Source organism: Schistocerca americana, chromosome 5 (genome assembly GCF_021461395.2).
Source record: "Schistocerca americana isolate TAMUIC-IGC-003095 chromosome 5, iqSchAmer2.1, whole genome shotgun sequence".
Classification (NCBI taxonomy): Eukaryota; Metazoa; Arthropoda; class Insecta; order Orthoptera; family Acrididae; genus Schistocerca; species Schistocerca americana.
Genome location: NC_060123.1, coordinates 335,029,300 through 335,055,975, shown reverse-complemented (window position 1 = coordinate 335,055,975; position 26,676 = coordinate 335,029,300). Strand labels below are relative to the sequence as shown.

The window sequence follows — 26,676 nt, the reverse complement described above, 5'->3', positions numbered from 1 at the left end:
AGGAATTTGTGGCACGACTTGACTAGAAGAAGGGATCGGTTGGTAGGACATGTTCTGAGGCATCAAGGGATCACCAATTTAGTATTGGAGGGCAGCGTGGAGGGTAAAAATCGTAGAGGGAGACCAAGAGATGAATACACTAAGCAGATTCAGAAGGATGTAGGCTGCAGTAGTTACTGGGAGATGAAGCAGCTTGCACAGGATAGAGTAGCATGGAGACCTGCATCAAACCAGTCTCAGGATGAATACCACAACAACAGGGGTTTTGTTTACGAAATGCGAACGTGACTTTTACAGTAACTCTGGTATCAAAACGTAGTTTTTCCTCCTCTCAAGTCATTAAATGTCGATTCATTACGTTTCTGGGTATTACTGTTTAAGCACACTCACAATCAAAATTCGGTAGTTTAATCTCACCAGAGCCACTTTCGTTACATCAGTCTCGTTTAGATAATAACTGGCGACGTGCCCATGTGGTGAAATGAATAAACAAAATAATGTGTACAATGGTTCTGTCCAGCAGGTTCGCTTCAGCGGGAAATGTCATCCTGTTACGAGTGTTGTCCGCAGCCGCTGGAGCTTCAGCTGGCCGGCACTTGTCGCCGCTCGACGCGCAGCTCTATCCCGCCCTCCGGCGTCAGCAGGAGGTTGTTCGGGGCCATCCGGAGCTTGGATGGCTTCTCCCCAGCTGGCAGGAAGCTAAACTTGGACAGCAGGTGTACCATCGCCAGCTTCACTTGCACCAATCCGAAACGCATGCCTGCAATGAAATAAGCGTAGCTTCAGTTTATGTAATTTGTGAATCTCAAAATTAGCTCCCCTTTTCCTCAAAGTAATGCTACACAACTGTCTCCTTCGACTAGTGGGATGCTACGACAAATTTATTTCACATTTCATTTCGTGTTCGTTTAAAAACATTTCTACTAGCAATCTAGCCAGCTGCAATCAACACCAATCATGGAGACACTAACATACGTATCTCTAAGTCAAGCGTTGTGTACAATTTCGGAACATTGATAAAACTTCAAAACAAATAAATCGGAGTCAGTTATGGTGAAAATATAATGGCGTTCATCGATTTTAACATACGATCTTCACAAATTATGCTTTTACCAGCAATTGAAGGATTGTCATACCCAGTTAATCGCCAAACCAGATTAAACAGGAAGCACGTGAATCACTACAACACGAACCAGCACATGCCGCTCCATCGGACATAAAGAAATAGCTGTACGAGTTCTAATTAGGTGCAAATCCCGAAAGAGTAAATAAAAAAGAGGTGGTCGAATAACGATAAAAGCTCTCCTTTCGAAATAGCGTCAGTTAATCGAAATATTTTGTGCAACTAAAATTGTCGTACTTCACAGTGTTAACGAAACTGCACTTCCCATGCAGGATAAACAAAAGTGAATTCATCAAGCCATAGTGCTATAAGAAATACAAATCATGTGTAGAGAAAAGAACTCGAAAAATTACAAGGACAAAAAAGTAATGAATCATTGTAATACTTATGAAACCTTGAGACGCCAAACATCAGTGCGAGAGTGGTATCTAGCAACAACAAAAATTTTAAATAAACGGCCTTTCGTTACTGAATGTGGTGAAGATAACGACATGGACTAGGACCAATAAACGCGCGTATATGGCTACGCTCAGATAATCTTTAAAAATAACAGTGAGCTAGCAGAAGATGGATGTTTGAAATGATGCAGCAACAAACAAGATGCATAAATTATAAACGCGCAGTAACATGCAAGAAGAGAAGAACGAATAAAAAACCTGTCCACTTACACAATCTGAGAATGAAAAACATTACACAAAGGAAAGAAACACAGTATTTAGCCTGTCATCATGCGGAAGAAAAGCGGAATGCGGTTTGGGTAATGTGTTTTGGTCCATCGTAAAATCAGTCAATACATCAAATTTTTTTGACAAGATGCTCGTTGCTCGTGACGCTATAAACCGAAAGGCCGTAGAATGAACGCCGAACACTAAATTAGTAAAGGTATTTCAAATCCGTCTTTGCAACATAAGAACTGTAAAGCGACTACGGACCTTATGGCCATAATGTCTACTCAACTGAAGAACAAAATTATATCATCCAAAACTGTTTCACTGAAGAAAATCACAACATAGTTCTTAATTTCAACATAATATGGATGCGAAATTTACATAAATAGTAATATGTGAGCCCAGGGGAAAATAACTGAAATCGATGTATACTGAAAAGACCATTGGACTTGAAGTACCTTAACGCTTCAATAGAGTCAAAGAAGATTCAAGTTTACCGTCGTGTCCACAATGAAGTCATGAGAGATGGAACACAAGCGCCTGTTGGCGAACGATGAGGAAAAAAATGCACCGTATAATTCTCAAAGGGCCATCTCGACGTTAGATTCTATATTGAATATGAGAAAGAACTTATTCCTATTCTATAAACAGTTCTTTGTTAATAATCATGTTCATTCACGAGATCCTTAAATGATGCATATGCAGAAATATTTCTTGAAGCCTCGGAATCACGTCCGCATCGTGGCCTAGTAAACAGAATAACAAAACATGTTCAGACCATTAGATTTCATACTTCCTAGGAGATTGAACACAATTAGTTTTAGGGTACTTCAGGGTCGTGTATTAGGGCTCAAATAGTTGTTTTTTGATACGTATGGATATGATGCCTTGAGAAAGTACTGACAACTTGCAGATGAAAGTTCGTCTTCAATTTTTAGTTGGCCCAACAGTTAAGTCAATAAATAACATCCAATATTTTTGTTTATGCGAGTGAAACTCCTGTGGCCACGCAGACGCAGGTGAAGTAAGTGGCAGACTTCGGTTCATTAACAGGAGGGGGAGAAATGCTGTCACACTACAAAGGAAACTGCTTACAAAATACTTCAGCGGGCAGTTCTAGAACATTGCTGAAGGGAAAAATGTTTGCGTTTACCTATGAAACCATGACTGTACACAGACGTGCTTCTCTTCGTTTGAAGCAAATCGACGGCCATGAATGTTCTTCTTCAGGGCTCCAAAAATACGGAAATCACATGGACAGGTATCGACACTGTATGGAAGATGTGTAAAGGCTTCCTAGTGAAACGTCAGCGCTGTAATCGATTCGACCTTGGTAACATGTGGTCGGGGATTACCACTCAACAGAGTGAGGCCCTCCATCAATATCACTGGGCGTTTGGACTTCAGTTTTTGCAGTGACCACGTGAAGACGTGGATATCAAGTCCAAATGTCCAGGGATGATGACGGACGGCATCATTCTGTTGCTAGCCCACATGTTGGCAAGGTCGTTTCGACTGCGCTGCAGAAGTTTCACGGGAAAGCCCTTACATACTTGCATACAAACCCGATCCCTCTCGAAGCGATTTCTGTGGTTTTGGAGCCCCGAAGAAAGACGTTTGTGAACGGTGATTTGCTTCGGACGAAGAGCTGCACGCGTGGGCACAATCATGGTTCCGTAGTGTAACGACGCTATATTGTCGAACGTTACTTAAATTAACTTAACTTGGCCTGCAGTTAATTTGATGGATGAAAATAGCAGTTTCCAACTTCACAAAATTTATTGACAACTGAGCTGCAGACTCGTCATGTTAACAAAACACTGACTGACTTACTTCACTGATCTCTTTGACTTCCAAACCTAACTTCAAAACTGACTGACTGGCAGGATCGCTGCTTTGTTTTATACAGAATTTTAACAATAAATTACAAAATACTCCATTATTAAAATCGTACAATTTCAATGTTACAGTTAAAATTCACGAAATGTAAAGAATTTGATGTTACAGCTGAATAAGGTAAAAAATACAATATTAATAGATCTAATTTTTATAGTATCATCACTAGTATTAAATATGAAAATTTATCTGAACTTTAATTACAATAATGTCTCTTGTATTATTTTAGTTACATAATTAATTACAGTTTGGATTTGGTTTATAACATTCAGTGGTAGTATAGAACTCGTGCTTTATCCGATTACATACGTGAAAGTTATAAATAAGGCCTCAAATTCCAAAAATCAGAAAATTGTGTGAAGTAAACAATTCGAGGGTTAATTAGAAATGTAATTACAAAGGATATTAATTACAGAGGAGGACATAAAAATGTATAACAAATGAAAATACATCGCTTGGTAATAACTTTTAAGCTATTTCTCAAGATAAAGATGTATTCTTTGTTTACTCGTTATTCAGTTCTAATTGTGGTAATATAGGCGACAGCCACTTATGCCAACATATCCACGGCCTTTTTATATTTGTTACTAAATATCTGTTATTTCAGCTTCTCAACTAGGTTTTTGATTTGGAACCTGTACATAATTTTGTTAATGACAACAATCCCCTTACAATCATGGTAATATACTTTTTCCAGAACCTTCTATATGCTTTCACAATGAATATCAAGTGTTAGCAAACTGGACAGAATCATATATAGAAAAACACACATACAAGGCCTTAGGACGCACTAAATTGTCCGATAATTATCCAGATGCATATAAAAAATGGTTTCAGACATTTAATTAGAGTTTTGGGGAAGGCAGTATCGTTATAGTAGGCAACTGCAAACATTTTTCTATGATAGCATTAACCGTCTTGTCTCACAATGGGATACATATAGTAACATTTACGACGATGTTTGAAATACTAAACAGCTTATTCACATATTCCATCTGTCTCGCTTCCTTCATATCTACAACCAACAGTGAAAAAATTGCAGTATATTGATACATATTTCCACTCAGACTACGCATGTGTCTACACTGAACTGATAGCCCATTTTCAAAACTAGAGAGGAAGCAATGACGAATTCCCAAACGTTTCCGAAGCAATAAAAGAAGATTGTAAGGAACTTGACATAGAAATAAAAATCCCAAGATTGGCGGGAAGCAAGACCCACAGGAGGAATGTGAATATCCAGTGCTCATCGCCCGAAGACTATTTCAAAGCGCCAGTTTACACACTGTGCATAGACAGGTAACTTATCATAAGATTTGAAAAAGATGAAGACGTACCTTTCAAAGGTGGAATTATTCACTAACATGTAATGAAAAAGGGGAAGAAAGAAGATTTCATGAGAGACGTAAAAAGTTTTAAGAAATTGGCAACTTGGAACTAGAAACCAGATTATAGTATGACACCTGGACAAATAAGGAGTGTATGAAAAAGAAGCTCCATGATATCCTTGCTGATACTATGTTTTATCAAGCAGTAAGGAGTTTGTATTCTACCAAACCATGCTTCCCAACATTTTGCACCGTAGAGCATTCCTTCAGCATATTGCGTAGAGTGAGAACGTGACTGAGAAGTAGTACTGGCGAGGACCGTCTGTCAAGCTTGTATCTTCTTTGGTTTCAGGAACAAAGTGTTTGATTTGATCAGCAGGAAGAATAGGAATTTACAGTTTCCTTTTCCCAATAAATATTAGTGTCAGATCCATAAACGAACCTATACTTTACACTTTTCTTTTTGTAACATTATCAGCGTAAAATCATATGAGGTGTACATTTTTAGTTCTTTCTGCTTTTTTGTTGCAAAATATCCACTTTTTCATAAAATAGTTAAAATAATGTGTTTTTATTTCATACACAGTATGACTGCCGCGATCTAGTATTTTAGCAAATTTTCAGCCTTACCCATTGATGTAAATCAATGCCAAATCAATGCCAGTGTTTGCAATTCCTTTGTGTCTTAAAAATATGTTAGTTGCTTAAGTGTAGGTGGGACATCGAGGATAAATAAAAAACAGTTTCATCCATATTATCATTCAGTTTTAAAATTATTTAGTTATCAAAGTTACATAACCTGAGAATAAAATACAGAAGAATCAGATAGTTCATGACAGAAAGTACATATTTCGATTCATGAACGCCAACATATTTTCATCCGAGAGCGAGGCTCGTTAAGGAGATAAAATGTCTTTGCCCACAGAAAAAACTCGTTTTACTGCAGCACTCGAGGGTATAGGGATGTTATATTTAATAAGTAAACCTATTACAACGTACACCCCTGGAAACTCAGCATCGTTAGATGAGTCTTTTGATTTCAGGCACAGCCACAATTTGAGTAAACCCTGGGCTTTACTTTTTGCTGATGTGTTACCACGAGGCTTCTCTTTTGGTTGAATCACATACGTAAAAAAAAAAAATCTTCCTGTTCGTCTTCGTTATTGCTGCTTCAGCCACCGCCACTTAAAGTACCATTGCCATTTAAACTATCGGAGGGTTCATGCCTCAAAGCCTCTTCTACGACTTTTTCCGTACGTTTTCTTACTACTTTCACTCGATTGTTGACATACATACATTTCCTGCCGTGATTTAACTTCCATAGTTAATCTGATAACAAGAAGCAGTTTGCAGTAAACAGACAAAATAAACTCCCAACATTTCTCGCTCACACTCGACTGTTTACGTCAACTACACGCACCCAGCCGCAGACGTACACTCACATGGCCTGGACTTGTCAGAACATGACTTCCGCGGGCGTCGTTGCGTCGTTTTTGTCTTAAAGGGCTGGAACCTAATGTACGGACTCAAAAGAAGTTAACGTAAGCTAAAGAGTCCATTATCGTTTTTTTAAAGTTAACTTAAAAGTTAACCAGGCAACCGGTCTTGTGCCCAGCTATGACTATCTGCCTTTCTGCATCGACTTCCATACTTTAAAAACACTGTGAATTGCGTGTCAGGGCTGCTTCTAATTGTACCATATTCTAAAGTTTCCGCGCGATACATCCGCGTATGAGCGCAGGAAGAATGATTGCTTAAATACCTCTTTGCGAGCTTTAATTAGTATAAGGGACAATACACTTCCTTTACAAATCTAATAACTTCTTTTATTGTTTAGATGGTGTTACGAATTTTCTGCCACTTTTAAGGTCATTAGCAACTAAGTTTAGTCTGTTTGATGGATAGTGGAAACAAACAGCTGAAGGATACTTCCTTTAAACCAGGGTTCCCCAAAATGTGTTCCCCGTATCACTGGTGTTCCACGGGATCGTTTTCGACATGTTGACGATGTTAATTACTACTTAACAAATCTATTATGATTTCTGTGCTATTATTTATGATTTCAAATTGAAGTAATCACTGAATAAAACAAGTTCTTATTATTGAAAACGTTATTAACGTTGAAAATGAACAATGTGTCCCACCAAATTCTTCCATCACAGGAAAAGTGTGGGAACTGCTGCTTTAATCCTAACCTGTACTTAGATTTGATGGTCTGACATTGTCACGCAGCCATCAGAGCCGAAGCTAATCAAGTTATTCATGTCAACGCCCAAATTTTTAACAATTTTTAAAATATACGAAGAAATTGCCTCAGTATACAGCGTAGTCAGCTCTGCAAACCCTAAAGATTCTTCTTTATCTGTAAAGTTTAATTACTCGTCTACATACCGTACTGCCACGCGCAGTTGATCTTTCCTACTAATGTCAGCCGTTTCATCATCCATAATGAAAACGATGGTGATCTCCTTACATCATCAACAATCTCGTGTTGTAACACAGAACCACATATATTTATTAAATTCTTTTGATGTCTTTGTGAAATATTTTTGCTTTTACACTACGATTTTATGAATGATACTCCAACACTTTGTCATCCAAACTTACTCTAAATAAAATTAAATCTTCATGAGTGTCTGTAACCCTGGTGAGCCTTTACCACAAAAGCAACACATATTCCTCTTTTTATAACTGGTGTGAAAAGACTGCAATACTTGTATTTCCCTCCCTTAAACTTAGGCGAGTATACTAGCCACGAGTACCTTTCTAGCCCAGTCCTTTAATATAATGTTTTCGTAGTTTTTCTCACCAATATCCTTTATGAAATCACGAATCAAATTTCATGTTGACAGTCGAATCTGAAATTGACAGATTCAATTCATCCCAGTCAGTACCGATACCAGCAGACTTAGCACTAATGATGGAAGAATATTGTGGCAATGAGACGCGAGATGATTGGCAGTGGAGAGATTCTATCGACAGATAGCGTGAAGGTAGAAGCTCATGTTGAAACTAAACTATAAGCTGTTGTGGGATGCACTTCTGAAGGCATTGAACCTTGAACTTTTAATTAATCATGGAAGTTCCTTTTCTGTGTAGCAGAAACACCTTTTTGTTCGGAGAAATTCCTGATATGCATCTCTGTAACAGAAATTTAACTTCAAAATATTTAAGAACAATCCCGTTAAGAGGATTTCTAACATTCCATTCAAACCGGCTTAAGAATTTAGTGTCTTTTTTATTGGATAGAATAACATGCATCATTTATAAAAATGTATGTTCATCTGTAAAAATGTAAGTATTCTGAAACGATGCGACGAAAGAAAAAACAGAGGAACGCTACATAATAGCAATTACGTTTTTAAGGGTATTTACACTTTTCACCTGTTTGCTTTCTTTTATTCAAAAGTAATTTCCGGTGACTGAAGACACTAAACTAAGTGCAGATCACATGTAGGACACTACAGACATATACTAAAAATAACACGGTTTCGACATGTTAACGGTGATCATAAGCGTTGCCGTGTTGTGCTGTCTTGTTGGCTTGTGTGGGATTGCGGAAGGTGGATGACTCGTCAATGATGTTGCGTTTGCACGCTCTTTCTTGCTGAACGCTGCGCCTTGAGATCGCTTGAACTCATACAGGTATGTCATGGGTATAGATGCAGGCATGTTTACGTAAGGTACCTTAATATTTACAGTCATCAGTGTGTTGGTTACTTTTCTCTGCGTCCAACAGTATTCCCACAAACAAGTCACAAGCTTTACAACCTGATGTTTTCTGTACAGTCGTACAGCACCACTAGGTGGGCTATGCCTGTCAGTATACACTAACCGTCCATGTATCCACACTTCAACAGCTGAGCTGCTGCCTAGGAGAAAATAAACATTGCTGGATTGATTGCTCTTGCCACATGTACTTGAAGGTACTGAACAGCCTAAAAACATCCGACTTCTAATGGCTACAATTATTCGTCTGCAAACAACGTGAATACTGATGAAATGTTATTCAGTCAGCAACAAAAGTATCTGCACTTATAGGCTACTCATTGCTCCCCGCATAAAAAGAGAAGTATGCATGTAACGAACACTACTGGCATATAAAAAACATTTTATAGCATTTTCTTGAAAGAAAAACACCCGACTACATTTGTCTTTCTTCCTTTTTCTGAAAGCTGGGGGAGGAGGGGTGGTAACTGGGGGGAGGTGGGGAGGGGGACTCCCCACACTTGCCCCAGGATGGGAACTCTCGACGATTCGACGATATATGCAAAATGTTAATTCACTCTTTGCACAAAGAAATGATATGGAATTCCGCAAATACGCGAATCACACATATTAGAGACGAAAAGACTAGTCATCATTCAGCGAAATAAGTTACAGCCGCCGAGTATAATATGTTGTTGTTGTGGTCTTCAGTCCTGAGACTGGTTTGATGCACCTCTCCATGCAACTCTATCCTGTGCAAGCTTCTTCATCTCCCACTACTTACTGCAACCTACATCCTTCTGAATCTGCTTAGTGTATACATCACTTGGTCTCCCTCTACGATTTTTACCCTCCACGTTACCCTCCAATGCTAAATTTGTGATCCGTTGATGCCTCAGAACATGCCCTACCAACCGGTCACTTCTTCTTGTCAAGTTGTGCCACAAACTCCTCTTCTCCCCAATTCTATTCAATACCTCCTCATTAGTTATGTGATCAACCCATCTAATCTTCAACATTCTTCTGTAGTATCACATTTCGAAAGCTTCTATTCTCTTCTTGTCCAAACTATTTATCGTCCATGTATCATTTCCATACATGGCTACACTCCATACAAATACTTTCAGAAACAGCTTCCTGACACTTAAATCTATACTCGATGTTAACAAATTTCTCTTCTTCAGAAACGCTTTCCTTGCCATTCCCAGTCTAAATTTTATATCCTCCTACTTCGACCACCATCAGTTATTTTGCTCCCCAAATATTAAAACTCCTTTACTACTTTAAGTGTCTCATTTCCTAATCCAATTTCCTCAGCATCACCCGACTTAACTCGACTACATTCCATTATCCTGGTTTTGCTTTTGTTGATGTTCATCTTCTATCCTCCTTTCAAGACACTGTCCATTCCGTTCAACTGCTCTTCCAAGTCCTTTGCTGTCTCTGACAGATTTACAATGTCGTAGGCGAACATCAAAGTTTTTATTTCTTCTCCATAGATTTTAATACGTACGCCGAATTTTTCTTTTGTTTCCTTTACTGCTTGCTTAATATACAGATTGTATAACATCGGGGAGAGGCTACAACAACGTGTCACTCCCTTCCCAACCACTGCTTACCTTTCATGCCCCTCGACTCTTATAACTGCCATCTGGTTTCTGTACAAACTGTAAATAGCCTTTCGCTCCCTGTATTTTACCCTTGCCACCTTTAAAGTTTGAAAGAGAGTATTCCAGTCAACATTGTCAAAAGCTTTCTCTGAGTCTACAAATGCTAGAAACGTTGGTTTGCCATTCCTTAATCTTTCCTCTAAGATAAGTCGTAAGGCCAGTATTGCCTCACGTGTTCCTACATTTCTACGGAATCCAAACTGATCTTTCCCGAAGTCGGCTTCTACTAGTTTTTCCATTCTTCTGTATAAAATTCACGTTAGTATTTTGCAGCCATGACTTATTAAAACGATAGTTCGGCAATTTTCACATCTGTCAATACCTGCTTTCTTTGGGATTGGAATTATTATATTCTTCTTGAAGTCTGAGGGTATTCCGCCTGTCTCATACATCTTGCTCACTAGATGGTAGAGTTTTGTCAGTACTGGCTCTCCCAAGGCCGTCAGTAGTTCTAATGGAATGTTGCCTACTCCCGGGGCCTTGTTTCGACTTAGGTCTTTCAGTGCTCTGTCAAACTCTTCACGCAGTATCGAATCTCCCATTTCATTATCATCTACATCCTCTTCCATTTCCATAATATTGCCCTCAAGTACATCGCCCTTGTATAGACCCTCTATATACTCCTTCCACCTTTCTGCTTTCCCTTCTTTGATTATAAAAAAATGGTTCAAATGGCTCTGAGCTCTACGGGACTTAACATCTATGGTCATCAGTCCACTAGAACTTAGAACTACTTAAACCTAACTAACCTAAGGACATCACACACATCCATGCCCGAGGCAGCATTTGAACCTGCGACCGTAGCCGTCACGCGGTTCCAGACTGAAGCGCCTAGAACCGCACGGCCACACCGGCCGGCCCTTTGCTTATAACTGGGTTTCCATCTGAGCTCTTGATATTCATACAAGTGGTTCTCTTTTCTCCAAATGTCTCTTTAATTTTCCTCTAGGCGGTATCTCTCTTGTGATACAAATAGAAATGACGACATACATTCAGTGTGGCGAGGAACGTAAAGGACACACAGATTTGTCGGTAACCTACCAAGTAATCAGTCTTCGCTTGCTACATTTGTGAACGGAGCGGCAAGGAACCGTAATACATTGCACAACAGGAAGCAGTTCCTGAGTGGCAACAGGAATTTTCCAGGTGTCACTCCTATAAACTAAAATATTAGACTCTTGTTGACTCACCTACAAAACTCTCTTTTGACAAATTTTGGATAACTTTTTGTGAATCTGGCACCTTTCTAAGTAATATTATGTGAGAGATGGAAATTGAAGGACTAAATGAGCTATCGGTAACGGATTTGCTTACCTATAGCGAGAGCGTCAAAGAAATGCACAGACTCCTAAGGGAGGCGTTAAAAGGAAGATATTTTGCATCGCAGATAACTCCTTTCTTGAGATTACGGTAACCTATGTTCCAGTACGAGTGAACATACGTTTGCTTACTCCAGAGTTCCTCTCGGTTTAAAGATCATGGCGGTAAAATTAGAAAAAAAATTCAGTTTTAAAGAGTAGCAGCAGTCGTTTTTACAGCATGTTATCCGTGAGTGGGAGGGGAAAGGAGGCCGGGTTGGTAGGGGGATGGCAGGGAGACGACTCTAATACACTTTCCTTCTCCAAATGCGATGTTTCGAGGAGTCAATTATCTACTGATCTTCACATACATACGGATGCCGGTATAAATGACTCGAGAGTCGAAAGTTTGAATGAAAGTGTGAGCAAAAGAGGGCGAATCGTATAAAGAAAGAACTGAGCAACATGATTAATCTGCCAGTAATAAATAATAAACGGGAAGAGACTCACCAATGCAGATACGTGGCCCCTCGCCGAAGGGCAGATAGCAGAAGGGATGTCTGGAAGCCTTCTGCTCGTCAGAGAAGTGCTCTGGGTCGAACTGGTCAGGATTTCGGAAATACTTGGGATCACGATGAAGGCCCAACACTGGAATGACGACCTTAGTTCCTTTCTCCAGGACACAGTCATAGCCTGGCAGTTTGTAATCCTGCACCACCTCGCGGTTCAGAGCGGCAACCGGTGGGTATACGCGAAGAGTTTCTGGAAAAAAGCGCACATATTAAGCCACTAAACTAAAAGTACTCTACTTTATCTCACTCTCTGCTATAATACTTGTCACATCAATGTAAAATTATTTATCTTTTTAATAAATGCACTTCAACATGAGGCAAATTTGGAACAAATAGATCAAATGTTATTTGATTTGATGCTTCATAGCGCGATACTGTTGAACTTATTACAAAAGGTATATTTTTCTTTGGAAAAAGAATAAGGGCAGGTAGAGTGCTTTCTATTTATTTAATCTCATAAGGTTCCACCATAACCATTTTCATGCCTGCTCCCTAAATAAAAGCGTAATCCATAAATAAAGCCAAGTATGTGCTGTGTGGAGCACTGAAGAATCATAATAACAAAGTCCAGAAAGTCAATTTATAGAGCAAGGTTGGTAGCCGAAAAGCAGCTAGGCGACTTTGGTAACATCTCATGTGGCATGCTGTGCAATGCAAAACCGGCCTGCTATTGGCTGGGCCCGCGTGATCTGTTGTTCACGCCTCTGGTGGTGTCGTCTATCGCTGACTCTGCCGCTTCCGAGCCCCAATCAATATCGTCTGCTGGTCAGGATATTACAATCATGATTACTGCTTATAAGAAATACAATCATGATTACTGCTTGAATTTTCTCATATATTTCCATAAGGATTACCATTTACAGTTTTACACCACACAAGTACTAATACATCTACCTGCTCTTTCCTCTCCTTCCTCTTTCTCAGTGTTAGTGCTTTTACTGCAGTGATTATTCTATGAGGTGTTTTATGTAGTACTAAAGCGGTTTCTGTGCTCCCAGACATTTTCCTTGGTCGCATATTGTGGTCTCAAAAGGCTGCTAATCCATATTCTGGACATTCTGTCTCAGCAGTACCGCGCTTATATGATCGGTGACACTATTATCGAATATATAGAGGAAACCCGATCTTCACCGAAAAAATCTCTGTGGTTGATTGGAGATATATTTTGGTATGAAGGGCCGCTGCTCTACAGTGGCTCATTAGAAAGTAATCATGAGTAATTATGATTTAGTTGGTTACTTATCCACAGTTGCCTTTGTATCTGGGTAAGTTCTGCGATATGCAACCACCAAAACGTACAACACAAAACACAGAGAAATGCAAGAAGCTTCAAGCAGATGAAGAAGCACTGTGACGCAGTTGCGACCTCTGTAGGAGCCGTTCGGCATTGGATTGTTCTGGCACTCTTTCTCTGCATATAGCGAACCGCTACCAGAGCGGTATATCGACCAACTCTTCATCGGTTAACTTCTGTATAACTGATGACGTACAACTAATACTGGCGGAAAACAAATCCGAAACAGAAACGAGCAAAACTGGATGCAAGTTTGAGGGCGAAGAGTGAAATCAACGCTACAATTCTCAACAGTAAGTACCATCAGAAACTGCCTTCTCCTTTTTTTTCCAAAAACGAAATATAGTACATACGGTCGAGAATTTCACTCCTGCGCAGATATTTTCAGTGCAGTGCAAAGATAAATGGTGGCAACATATCAAGTGAAAAGCAATTATTCTAATGAGCTACCCAAGAACACGGGTTCTGTATGCCAAAATGTTAAAAAAGTATCCCAGAACAATCTCCGAAATTTTTTCGATGGATTGCCGATGCACGCTTTAAAATAGTTGGAAGATTCCTAACTGAAACACAGTTCAGAAGATTGTTACGGGTCCTAATGCTTTATGGGGGCTCATTTCGACTTTTCTGTTTAGGTTATGGATTTGTATGAAGAGAGCACGAGGCTTGCACAGCAACAGTTGTAGTTATTTCACATGTAGAGTATGAAGAATTTAAGCCTTTCCAGAACAGAACGTGCAATGTGGAAAACATTTGGAATCAAAGATGCTACTGCTCTAATTCAGAAAACTCCTTACGGAATAACACCTGTAGACAATGAGAAAACAGAAGAACAGGAAAATGCAAGCAGAACTAAGTCACGAATGTGACAACTTGTTACAGACTGCAATTCACGCTTGGCTCAGGGTTCATACAACAACTTTTAGGTTATTTCTCGAATGTTACACTCTTGAATAGCACGTGGGAAAAACTAAAATCTAAATCTTTCGGTACGAGCTCTGATTTATTTTACTCCCATGGCCACTTCTCTCAATGTAGGGGGTGTAAACAAAATATTCTGGCATTCGGAGGAGAAAACTGCTGATTGAAATTTGGTGAAAGGTCCCACCGCAGCGAAAAACGTTATTATTGCAACGACTGCGACCATAACTCGCCTATCACATCCGTTACGCACACTTCCTATTTAGCGATTGTACGAAACGAGCTCCCCTTCTTTTAACTTCTGCTATATTCTCCGTCAGTTATATGGCGGAGGATCACATTCCGTGCAGCAGTGAGAGAAAGGACAAGCTTAATCTAGGTAATATCTTCAGTAGATGTGTTGCATCTTCTATGTGTTACGCCGATAAAACACAGTCTTTGGTTCACCTTCCCCACACATTTTCTATGTGGTCGTTACAGTTTAAGTTGTTCGTAATTTAGGTGTGGTGCTGAATTCACGACCTTTAAATTTGTGTCATTTATCGTGTAACTGAAATGTAACGGTATGTCTCCAGTTTTCATGCGGAGGATTTCACACTTTTTATTAGTTAGCGTCAGCTGCCACTATTTGCTCAGTACAGATACGTGTTTGTAAATCATTTCGGAATTAGTTTTGACTTCTGAACCTTTACTAGACACAGGTTGTACACGACCCGGCACAACCGGGAAGTCCGGGAAAACCCCGGGAATTTTTTCATCCGGGAGATAACCGGGAAAAACCAGGGAATTTTTCAGAATTCCGGAAATGTTTCATTGTTGTTGCTTTCAGTTAAATTTTTGTAATTTTGACTGGTAAGAATTGACTCTCTAGCAAAGAATGTTACTATATCCTGCTACTGCAGAATGATAATGCAGCAATAAAATATAAACGAGAGAAAAAATAAAACTTTAGTGGCAAAGGAAATGCGCAATTTACAACAAAACACCGTGCACGCACAAGCGTCTGCAAATAGCAGTTTACGGAAAACCTACTGTCACTTAGCACGGAAAAAGTGTATTTTCGCCCGGGAAAAAGCATATCTTTTAAACGGCATATCCGGGAAAAATCCGTAAATAATCTGGGAATTTTTTTTCTTTGTCCCCGTATACACCCTGTTAAGACAACATAATCTGCAGACAATCTAAGAGGGCATAATCTGCAAACAACCTAACAGGGCTGCTCACATTATCTGCGGGATACTGGAGTTTATATAAAGAACATCAGATTGTGTAACATTTCCTTGGCGAATCCAAGAGGTCTCATCTCTTTCACTAGATGACTTTTCGTCAGTTACTACGAATTGATAGGAAATCATGAGCCCAGTCGGACAATTGTACAGGCACGTAATTTGAGCCGCTTGTGAGGAACGGTGTCGTTTTATTCGAGGTATTTAATAGTTTTATAACACAGTATATATCCCAAGATCAGACTGCAAGTTGATACCATTGATATAGGTCAATAATTTCTTGTCTATTGTTGTGACCCGTGCAACTTTCCAGTCGTTAGATACCGATCTTATGTCGAGCGACAGGTTATATATGATTGGTAACAATGGATGAATTTCTTAAACATACTCCGAAAGGAATCTAATTGCTATACGGTCTGCAGCGGAGACATTGCCTTTATTAACTGATTTAAGCTGCTTCGCTACTCCAGGGTATCCATTCTGTTGCTCATGTTTGCAGCAATATGATGAAAGGGACAGTTGCTACACACCATATAGCGGAGATGCTGAGTTGCAGATAGGCGCAACAAAAAGACTCTCAAAAAGTGAGCTTTCGGCCAATAAGGCCTTCATCGGAAATAGAACAAGCACGCACACACACACACACACACACACACACACACACACACACACACATATTCACGAAAACCCATCTCACATACTCACGACCATAGTCACCCTGGATTTCCCATTGTTTACTCATGTTTGCAGTTGTTTTGATTCGAATATTTCTTTGCTGAAGGGATTCCGGAAAAGCCTTAGCAACTCCACTTTAGTGGTGCTGTCATCGGTAACATTACCACTGTTATCTTGCAGTGAAAGTATTGATTGTATCTTGCAGCTTGTATACGTTACGTAAGGCCAAGCTCTGTTCGGTTTTTCTGCCGTATTTCAAGACAGAGTGTCATTTTGAAATGTATTAAAAGTATCTCGCATTGAAGTCTGTGTTTCGAAATATTTCATTCCGTTAAATCTGGCATCCTTTTCTCGTCACTTCTCCAATAGTGTCCTGACCTGTTTTATTTATCATGGGGAGATCTGTTCTGTCTTTTATTAATTTATTTTACACAAGATTTTCAACTGCCGTAAACGCCGTTTATTTGAATTCAAGCTTTATCTGGTCGATAGTTGTATAGTCAGTATGGAAGAAATGAACAGTCTCTTAGAAAGGTGCCAAGCGAATTTTTATCTGCTTTTTTAAATAGATGTATTTTGCTTTTATTCTCGGTGGGTTTAGCTGTTACAGTATTCAAATCTCGTTACAACAGCCTTGTGATCACTACTTCCTCTATCCGTCATGATGCACTCTATTTGCTCAGGACCGTTGGTCGCTAAAAGGTCTAGTATGCTAACGCTACTATTTGCACTTGATATGGGTTCTGAACTACGTAAACTAATTGGTCAAAGTAATTTCCGGAGAAAGCATTTAGCACAATTTCGGACGATGATTTATGCCTACCACCAACTTTAGGCAGGATAACTTTAAATGATTCATTCGTTTTCAAAGCTCTATATTTTTCGAAGTATTACGTGTACAAATGTGATTGAAACATGAATAGAACTGTAAAGTCACCAAGTTTGCGTTTTGGACTCTACAAGTATTCTCTTAGTACTTTTCTGGTCACATGACACACGTTCAAGTGGTAGCCAATTTCCTGTCATACCTTAGGCAGTAAAATCCTGTCAGTGGTCATTACAGCGGCACCTATGCGATTTCTGTTCTTGGCAGTGGGGATACGCAAACACCGTCCATAATGTACTCCGAAAGGAAAAAGTCATCAGGCGTTAGGTCAGGCGACCTGGGAGTCCACAGGAACAGAGTCATCTTATCTTCGCTACTACACCTATTCCAGCGATATGGAAATTCGTCGTTTAGGTAGCGATGAAGATCGATCCTCCAGTGAAGAGCTGATTCGCCTCGTTGGAAGTTGAAATTTTAGCCATCTTCCACACAGTTTTCTACGGTGTTCCAAGCTCGAGGCTTGCACAGACCGTTGATTTTTTTGGACTGCGCACGAAATCGTCCTTCATCCTCTCAACGATTGCACCTGGCGCTACTTTTCTGTTAGTGTCCCTAAATTGCAGATACCAACGCTCAGTACTCTGTTTGCATGGCGCTTCTTTTCCATAATTCATTCTGAATGTACGTTGCACTGTTATAACAAATAAACATCCCGCATGTCCTAACACACAAAAAGTCTTTTGTTGCTTTGTCGTCATTTTGTCAAGGCACTGCACTTGTAACGCTAATGGCGGGCACGATGCAAAATGGTTGAGTTTACGGTTCTATTCATGCATAAGTCATATTTGTACTAGTAATAATTTGGAAAATATAGAATAAGTAATAATATAGAATAAGTAATTTATAGTACCCTGCATTTTCGCAAACAGATCGACGGTAGACTGAAGTCACCAACAACTGTAATTGTATGAGTGGCGTACCTCTATCCATGGTTATGGAGGAACCAGCTGAGACTAAACTAGGCATAGCTCATTGGACGTGTAAAACTACATTGTAAAATAGGCACTTTAAAAAATAAATCACATTTTATTTACGATGAAATGATAATACCTTTGTAAATGCATACGAAGCAAGTTATCCACCAGTAAACAGTATTTTACTTGGTGATTATTAGATCTGTTTCACTGTGAAAGGTTGTTGTCTTCGCCTTACCAAAAAGATTGAAAACCTTGAAGCTCACCGTCTATCACTTTCTCCAAATATGGCATATTTGACGTAATATCTTCATATGTCACTTCGCCGTTGGACTTCTTCAGTACGGCATCAATTTCGTCTTGCAGCCGCTTCTGGATATGTGGATGTTTAGAAAGCTCGTACAGACAGAAGCTTACGGTGGTTGAGGAAGTTTCGAACCCAGCGAGGAAGAACACCCACGCCTGTGCTGCCAACTCCTTGATCGTCAGAGATTTATTGCCTCCTGCTGGGAACAAGACAAGTTTGTAATCAGCTATTCACCTAAAGAGTAAATAACATTTCAGTTAAAAATTAAATGCGACACTCTAACATTAAATTTTTGAATGATAGAAAACGAAAATTCTGTACTGTGCTATAATGACGAAATCAATAATATTATTTCTCCAACGTGCTCTCAACATCGTAACGGAAATGCTACAAACAAACGCGTTTCTCTCTAAATCTGTTTAGTACACGCCCATCCTAAATACACAATGCGAGGAAACTTTCAAAGGATGCACTTATAGATACAGTCTAAAAAGTTTCAAGATGAAGTTCGAAGGCTATTTGTTAACATATTGTGATCGAAAACTGATGAAGTAATGTTTCCTATCCTAGACGTTAAAATGAACTACAAGGTCTCGGTGGTTGTACGGTGGGGCGATTAGACTTGACAGTTCTACAAGTGCTTATTCACGACTAGTCATCAATATACACAGCAACTTTGTTTCGAAATGCTGTGTCACAACATAAACTACGTAATATGACAATAAGATGTGGCTAAATTATTAATTTATGGAATATTGAAAAAACTGCATTTTTTTTTAGGAATGGCATGTTTGAGGAATCAGTGATATTTTGAATACTACTCAAATGTGTGGGATTCACGTTAGGATAAAGTAACGGAAAAAAATGGTTCAAATTGCTCTGAGCACTATGGCACTTAACATCTGAGGTCATCAGTCCCCTAGAACTCAGAACTACTTAAACCTAACTAACCTAAGGACATCACACACATCCATGCCCGAGGCAGGATTCGAACCTTTGACCGTAGCGATCGCGCGGTTCCAGACTGAAGTGCGTAGAACCGCTCGGCCACAGCGACCGGCAGTAACGAAAAAATCGAACTTATAAGAGATAACGGAATCTTTGATGGTCACTGGCTTGTTTGATTCGGGGATGTACGTCACAGAAATTTCTGGTCATCTGAAAAAAAAGACATTTAACATTTTCCAATAACCCACTGGAAAAACTTGGAATACTACTTATCGTAGAATGGGCGTCTAATTGATTTCTTCAGAGTTTTTCGTATTGCTCCCAAAGAGACTGTAAAGAAAGAAGCAAACTGATAACAGTTTGCTCATTGGCATAAGAGGCTTAATTTTTCCAATGCTACATCCATGCACTGAACCGGAAGTATCTGTGATGTATAATACAATAAAATATACACTTCGCCACACTTACTAACTTGAGGACTATGGACGGATTACGTGCAGTAATAGGATCACTACACCACCCCCAGTGCTTTGCAAACAGCGCCAAGAACCAGCCGCAAAATTTACAGTACAGATCATGCTTTTTGGACCGTAAGTTCTCTCTGGATCTTCATTTGGAAACCTACTTTCTTTTTGTCGAGAGGCTGCAAGGCGTTTTGAAATTTCTTGACTTGATATTGATGATACATTCTCGATGCCATAACCGAGTACCTAGGTTAGCTGCATTGTTTAATGTGAAGTATTTTATGGAAACGTCAGGAAATCTTAATACGAGTGGCGGGCGTGACATTCAAAACACGACACCTGACAGGAAATCATTTAGCGCACTGATGTGTACTTTGGGTAAATTAATTCTGTGATACAGTCTTCCTGTTACCAATGACTCTTTATAGCTTAATTACACACGTCTGTGCTCTCAACACTATTCTCTTGTGCTTTTCTTCACAGCAAGGTGTACTGCGTTCAGAACTTGCCATAAAAATGGTTGGGTGGGTTTGGAAAGCAGGATGGAAAATTAGGGTTTAACATCTCCTCAACGGTGAGGTCATTATAGCTGAAGCATAAGATTCAACTGAGAAAGGAGGGGAAGCAAAATGGCCGTATCCTTTCAGAAGGTACATCATTTGCAAGGGCTGACATCTTTGGGTGACGGGTATACAACAGTGTGTTTAATTTGATACATTTTTTTAATAAGACGAAACACAAAATTACAACTTAAGGAGAACCGTCTCTGGTTTATTGACAGCCACGCTCATATCAAGCTTAGCAAAGACTTATTGTCTGTGTACAATAGTTTGTACAAATCTTCTGGTAAACCTTGCGGGATGTAAGGTCGTGGTCCATGAAACTCTTCAGGTCCTAACGTTTGTACAAACATTTGGAAAGACTGCGATAAGTCCATGCTTCAAGATAAATGCAGATACTAGGCAAGCCTGCAGGTTGCGCTGTTGTAGCTGAACACGAATGGGGCTTCTGCAGTGTCCCCAATACGTTACAAGCGTCAGTCGTGATCAGAACAGTGTTCTGTGTAGTTGTTATGTCGGAGCTAAGTGAATTTGAACGTGGAGAAAGTGTTGGAGCTCGCATGGTGGGTGCTTCAGTAACCAAGCTAGCCGGTGTTTGGTGTTCCAGGAGGCACCGTATCGCAGATTTATACCGCAGAAGAAAACATCATCCGCTATGTCACAACGCGGGCGAAAGTGTGGTTGAGTGATCGTGAAAGACGGTCACGGAAGAGGATTGTGGCGAAAAATAAGACGCAGGCAGATGAAACCGTCACTGCAGAACTAAATGTTGTACTTACGAACCCTGTCAGCACCTAGACAACACGGAGAGAGCTCCAGAAGCAGAAAATTATAGGGCGAGATGAAATTCCAAAACTAGTCACCAGTGATGAGGATACCCGTAACAGGAAAACGTATTGCCAAAGCCATAAAACCGCGACTGTGGAGCAATGGAAGAAAGTCATTTGGTCAGATTAGTCTTATTTCCAACTTCTGGCCAGGTTTACGTCCCAAGAGTCAAACGTGGAGAGGGATTGGTAATAATCTGGACAGCCATATCATGGTATTCCATGGGCCTCGTGGTGACTGCATGGCTGCTGTACTGACAAGGGTTACGTGACCATTTTGGCTGACAGAGTCTATCCTAACTGATCTAAGGACATCCCACACATCCATGCCAGAGGCAGGATTCGAACCTGGGACCGTAGCGGTCTCGCGGTTTCAGACTGAAGCGCCTAGAACCCCTCAGCCACCCCGGCCGGCATGGGAGGAAACCTCCATGGTATACAGTCACTGTAAAGAAACTGCTGAAGAAACAGAGATTACTGCGTAATGGGTAAAATAAAGCGTAGGGCTATAGAAAGAGAAATTCTGAATGAAACGTCTTTGGCTGTCAAGAGAGCTAAGCGTGATGCCTTAAATGACTACCGTAGCCGAATATTGTCAAATGATATTTCCCGGAACTCAAAGAAACTTTGATTGTATGTAAACGTCGTTAGTGGCACCAAAGTTAGTGTCCAGTCCTTAGCGAATGAGACAGGGACTGCAGCTCAGGGTAGCAAAACGAATGCTGAAATGCTTAACTCCGTTTTCAAATGTTCTTTTACAAAGGAAAACCCAGGAAATTTGCCCAAATTTAATCCATATACCACTGAAAAGATGAATGAAACAGAAATTAATGGTGTTGAGAAACAGCTGAAATCGTTAAACAAAGCTCCAGGGTCCGATGGAACCCCTGTCAGATTCTGTACTGAATTTGCGGCTGAGTTCGCCCCTCTTTTAAATATAATCTATCGTATATCCCTCGAATAAAAAACCGTGCCCAGTTCTTGGAAAAAAACACAGGTCAGCATCTTATAACATATTCTGAATTCAAATATGACGAGGTATCTTGAATAGAATGACCTCGATGCCACGGAGCATGAATTCCGAAAACATCGATAATGTGAAAACTAACTTGCACTATTCTCACATACTTTTCTCACATACTGTAAGGTTTGAATTAAGGCAGTCAGGTAGATGCAGAATTTCTTGAGTTCCTCGATGGTCGTATTGTGAAGCTGCTCCGAAAGTAAAGCGACCTTAACTACAAATTCAGACGTGGTCAAAGCCTCCCGTACAAATAAAAATCGAAAAAGTCAAATAAAGAGAGCCATGCGTGAAGCGTTCAAATAATTCGAAAGTAAAATTCTGTCTACTGACTTGACAGAAAATCCTAGAAGGTTTAGGTATTACATAAAATTCAGCAAACGGATCGAAGTCATCTGTCAAGACACTACGACGACAGTAGCGTCGAAATGGAGGATCACAGAAGTGAAAGCCGAAATACGAAATTCCTTTCTTCAAAACTGTTTCACTGAGGAACATCGTACTGAGCTTCTCCCTTTAAATTGTCGTACGAAAGTCATACGGACAGATATGGAAATAAGTGACCACTGGATGGAAAAATCAGCTGAAATTGCCCAACAGAGAGAAGGTCACTGAATCTGATGGGATACCAGTACAGTTCTACATAGAATGTGCGAAAAAACTCACTCCTCTTCTAGCAGCAATGTACTGTAGATTACTGTAGATACCGGAGGAGCGAAGCACTCCTAGTATTTAAAAAAAAAGCGCAGTCCGTTCCAGCTTTCGAGAAGGGTCGTCGGACAGATGCACAGAACTATAGGCCCATATCTCGCAAATTTTATGGTGGCATGTTAATGAAATTTCTGGAGACTGAGGAACTGCTCTGCAGCAATCAATATAAGTTCCGCAAACAGCGAACGTGTGAAACCCAGCTCGCTCTGTTCCTCTACAAGATCCAGAAAGCAGCAAATACCGGTTGTTGCCGTGTTACCTGAATGCAGTGTTGCTTGACTTCCATATGTCATTCTATACAGTTCCACAATGCTGGCTAATAAAGTACGAGCGTGTTTAATATCAGACCACCTGTGAAGTAAAATTCAGGAAGACCTGCAGAGGACCGACGTTCGGTGCAGGGATTTGCAGTTGATCGCAACATAAATGTAAGATGTTATTTTATACATGTTGGATGTTGTGAACTCCGAAGCGTTAATGGTAGTTGGTGAATGACGCAATCAGCCACAAATACTTTTTGAATGTTTTATTTTAGTGCCATAACCGGTGTCGGGCTACCATGCCCATCTTCAGATGGCTAGTACTTTTCGTTACATAGATGTTTTCATGAACAGCATGTCGTATGCTCCACGCTGCACATTAATTTTTTTAATGCTCAATTTTTAATTTTAATATTTCCTGCAATTAACTTATGAACTGTAGTGATAACCAAAATACGTATATATAAATTTTTGCAGATATATGTATACTTAATCATACGCAGTCGGTCAGGTTTGAAGTATTTCGTCAGTTTCGTCAATAATTTTCACTCACAGTTAAAAAAGTCCCACTAAAAACAGTTTATCCTACTGTCTTTAAACAATGAGTTTATACTTAGGGTACAAACATTTTTCGATTATTAACGTGTTACATATTGCACATCCCACACATCATCTTTGCTCTCTTTACATCCTTGATCAGTATTTAATGAATGGTATCTTTGCCTCATGATAATCTTCACATTGTAAAGAAAAACAAGTGTAGAACACATGTGCGACGCTCAACGGGCATTTTAAGAATATTATGAAGTGTACCACAGCAACTTATTTACAATACGTGTGGTGGAGCTAGAAAACCACATGGATCACAACAAATTAAATCGCAAGCTCCTGGAACGAATGTAAGTGAACACAACTATTTTGCTCTCTCTCTCTTCGCGTCCCATTACATACCCCATCCACAAGGATCAGCTCAGTTTGCAGGTAAATATAAGTTTAATTTAGTGTTTTGTGTATGTATTTGTAATATTTTGTTATGTTTGTAAAATATTTAAAGTTTTGTATTTTTGATTTGTATGTTTCATGTTTGGAGAGAGCAGCGCAACTCGCGGAAACAGCATCTTCACTGCCGGAACGAGAAAGAAAACTGCTGGCCACTAGACGCCGCGGGTCAACGGCCAAAGAGCAGCAGAAGATCCTGTGACCGGGTTGATGCGTCGAACCTCCAACATTCAAATAAATTAAAATTTCTTTATTTTTCCATTGTAATGCTGTCACAGAATGTTTAGTTCATGTTGTATTTTGGTCAGGTCTGTTTTGTCGAGTCTGATGTTCACATCTGTATGTAGCATATACGAAGACAATAAAACAGTGTATGCTCTAAAGCTTAAATACGTGTTCGAGAATTATTTATGAAGAGTTATATTGAGGAAGAGTTATTACTGAATTTTTCCAAGATATTAATTTCCAGAAGAGTTTGATTTCGATTTTTTGAATCTTAAAGGTTTTACAGTCTGATTGTAATATGGGAAAAATAATATAACTTGCAAGAATATAATTTCCAAGAAGAAACAAACTACACTTAAATTTCAAAAGTTTGTGCAAACCAGTTGGACTGAGTGACATAATTTTGCACAAACGACTCAAGTGAAGGTGTTTTAATTACAGTTTCGTTCAAGAACCTTTTATAGAGAACTTTAAAAAAATTTAAATAATTTTTTTGAAGTGTTTTGTAAACGACGTAGGTGACGAAGTCTGCACATGGTCATATTTCAAACAAAAATCATTGAGTCATACGCGTCGTTACACTACACCGCTCGTATGACTTAATGATTTTTGTTTGAAATGTGACCATGTGCTACGTCGTTTACAAAAACACTTTTATATAAAGTGGCACTAAACATTCGAATATTCTTGTGCAGTGTGGAGAAGACGACATGTTGTTGTTGTTGTGGTCTTCAGTCCTGAGACTGGTTTGATGCAGCTCTCCATGCTACTCTATCCTGTGCAAGCTTCTTCATCTGCCAGTACCTACTGCAATCTACATCCTTCTGAATCTGCTTAGTGTATTCATCTCTTGGTCTCCCTCTACGATTTTTACCCTCCACGCTGCCCTCCAATACTAAATTGGTGATCCCTTGATGCCTCAGGACATGTCCTACCAACCGACCCCGTCTTCTGGTCAAGTTGTGGCACAAACTTCTCTTCTCCCCAACCCTGTTCAATACTTCCTCATTAGTTATGTGATCTACCCATCTAATCTTCAGCATTCTTCTGTAGCACCACATTTCGAATGCTTCTATTCTCTTCTTGTCCAAACATACATGGCTACACTCCATACAAATACTTTCAGAAATGATTTCCTGGCACTTAAATCTATACTCGATGTTAACAAATTTCTCTTCTTCAGAAACGCTTTCCTTGCCATTGACAATCTACATTTTATATCCTCTCTACTTCGACCATCATCAGTTATTTTGCTCCCCAAATAGCAAAACTCCTTTACTTCTTTAAGTGTCTCATTTCCTAATCTAATTCCCTCAGCATCACCCGACTTAATTCGACTACATTCCAATATCCTCGTTTTGCTTTTGTTGATGTTCATCTTATATCCTCCTTTCAAGACACTGTCCATTCCGTTCAACTGCTCTTCCAAGTCCTTTGCTGTCTCTGACAGAATTACAAAACCTCAAAGTTTTTATTTCTTCTCCATGGATTTCTTCTCCATGGATTTTAATACCCACTCCGAATTTTTCTTTTGTTTCCTTTACTGCTTGCTCAATATACAGATTGAACAACATCGGGGAGAGGCTACAACACTGTCTTACTCCCTTCCCAACCACTGCTTCCCTTTCATGTCCCTCAACTCTTATAACTGCCATCTGGTTTCTGTACAAATTGTAAATAGCTTTTCGCTCCCTGTATTTTACCCCTGCCACCTTCAGAGTTTGAAAGAGAGTATTCTCTAAGTCTACAAATGCTAGAAACATAGGTTTGCCTTTCCTTAATCTTTCTTCTAAGATAAGTCGTAAGGTCAGTATTGCCTCACGTGTTCAAGTGTTTCTACGGAATCAAAACTGATCTTCCCCGAGGTTGGCTTCTACTAGTTTTTCCATTCGTCTGTAAAGAATTCGTGTTAGTATTTTGCAGCTGTGACTTATTAAACTGATAGTTCGGTAATTTTCACATCTGTCAACACCTGCCTTCTTTGGGATTGGAATTATTATGTTCTCCTTGAAGCCTGAGGGAATTTCGCCTGTTTCATACATCTTGCTCACCAGATGGTAGAGTTTTGTCAGGACTGGTTCTCCCAAGGCCGTCAGTAGTTCCAATGGAATGTTGTCTACTCCGGGGGCCTTATTTCGACTCAGGTCATTCAGTGCTCTGTCAAACTCTTCACGC

At 39.7% G+C, this 26,676-nt stretch overlaps 1 protein-coding gene across 1 annotated transcript in view; it reads right to left on the bottom strand.

The window, feature by feature from the left end:
* Nucleotides 1-140: 140 nt before the first annotated feature.
* The window catches only part of LOC124615935 (cytochrome P450 6k1-like), a 46,848-nt gene continuing 20,312 nt past the window's right edge, over nucleotides 141-26,676 (bottom strand). The window contains exons 3-5 of the mRNA XM_047144124.1: nucleotides 18,446-18,685; nucleotides 12,202-12,453; nucleotides 141-760 (exon numbers count right to left, since the gene is read on the bottom strand). Of these exons, the coding sequence (XP_047000080.1) occupies nucleotides 582-760; nucleotides 12,202-12,453; nucleotides 18,446-18,685 (671 nt within the window). The 3' untranslated portion in view covers nucleotides 141-581. The remainder of the gene's footprint in view (nucleotides 761-12,201; nucleotides 12,454-18,445; nucleotides 18,686-26,676) is intronic.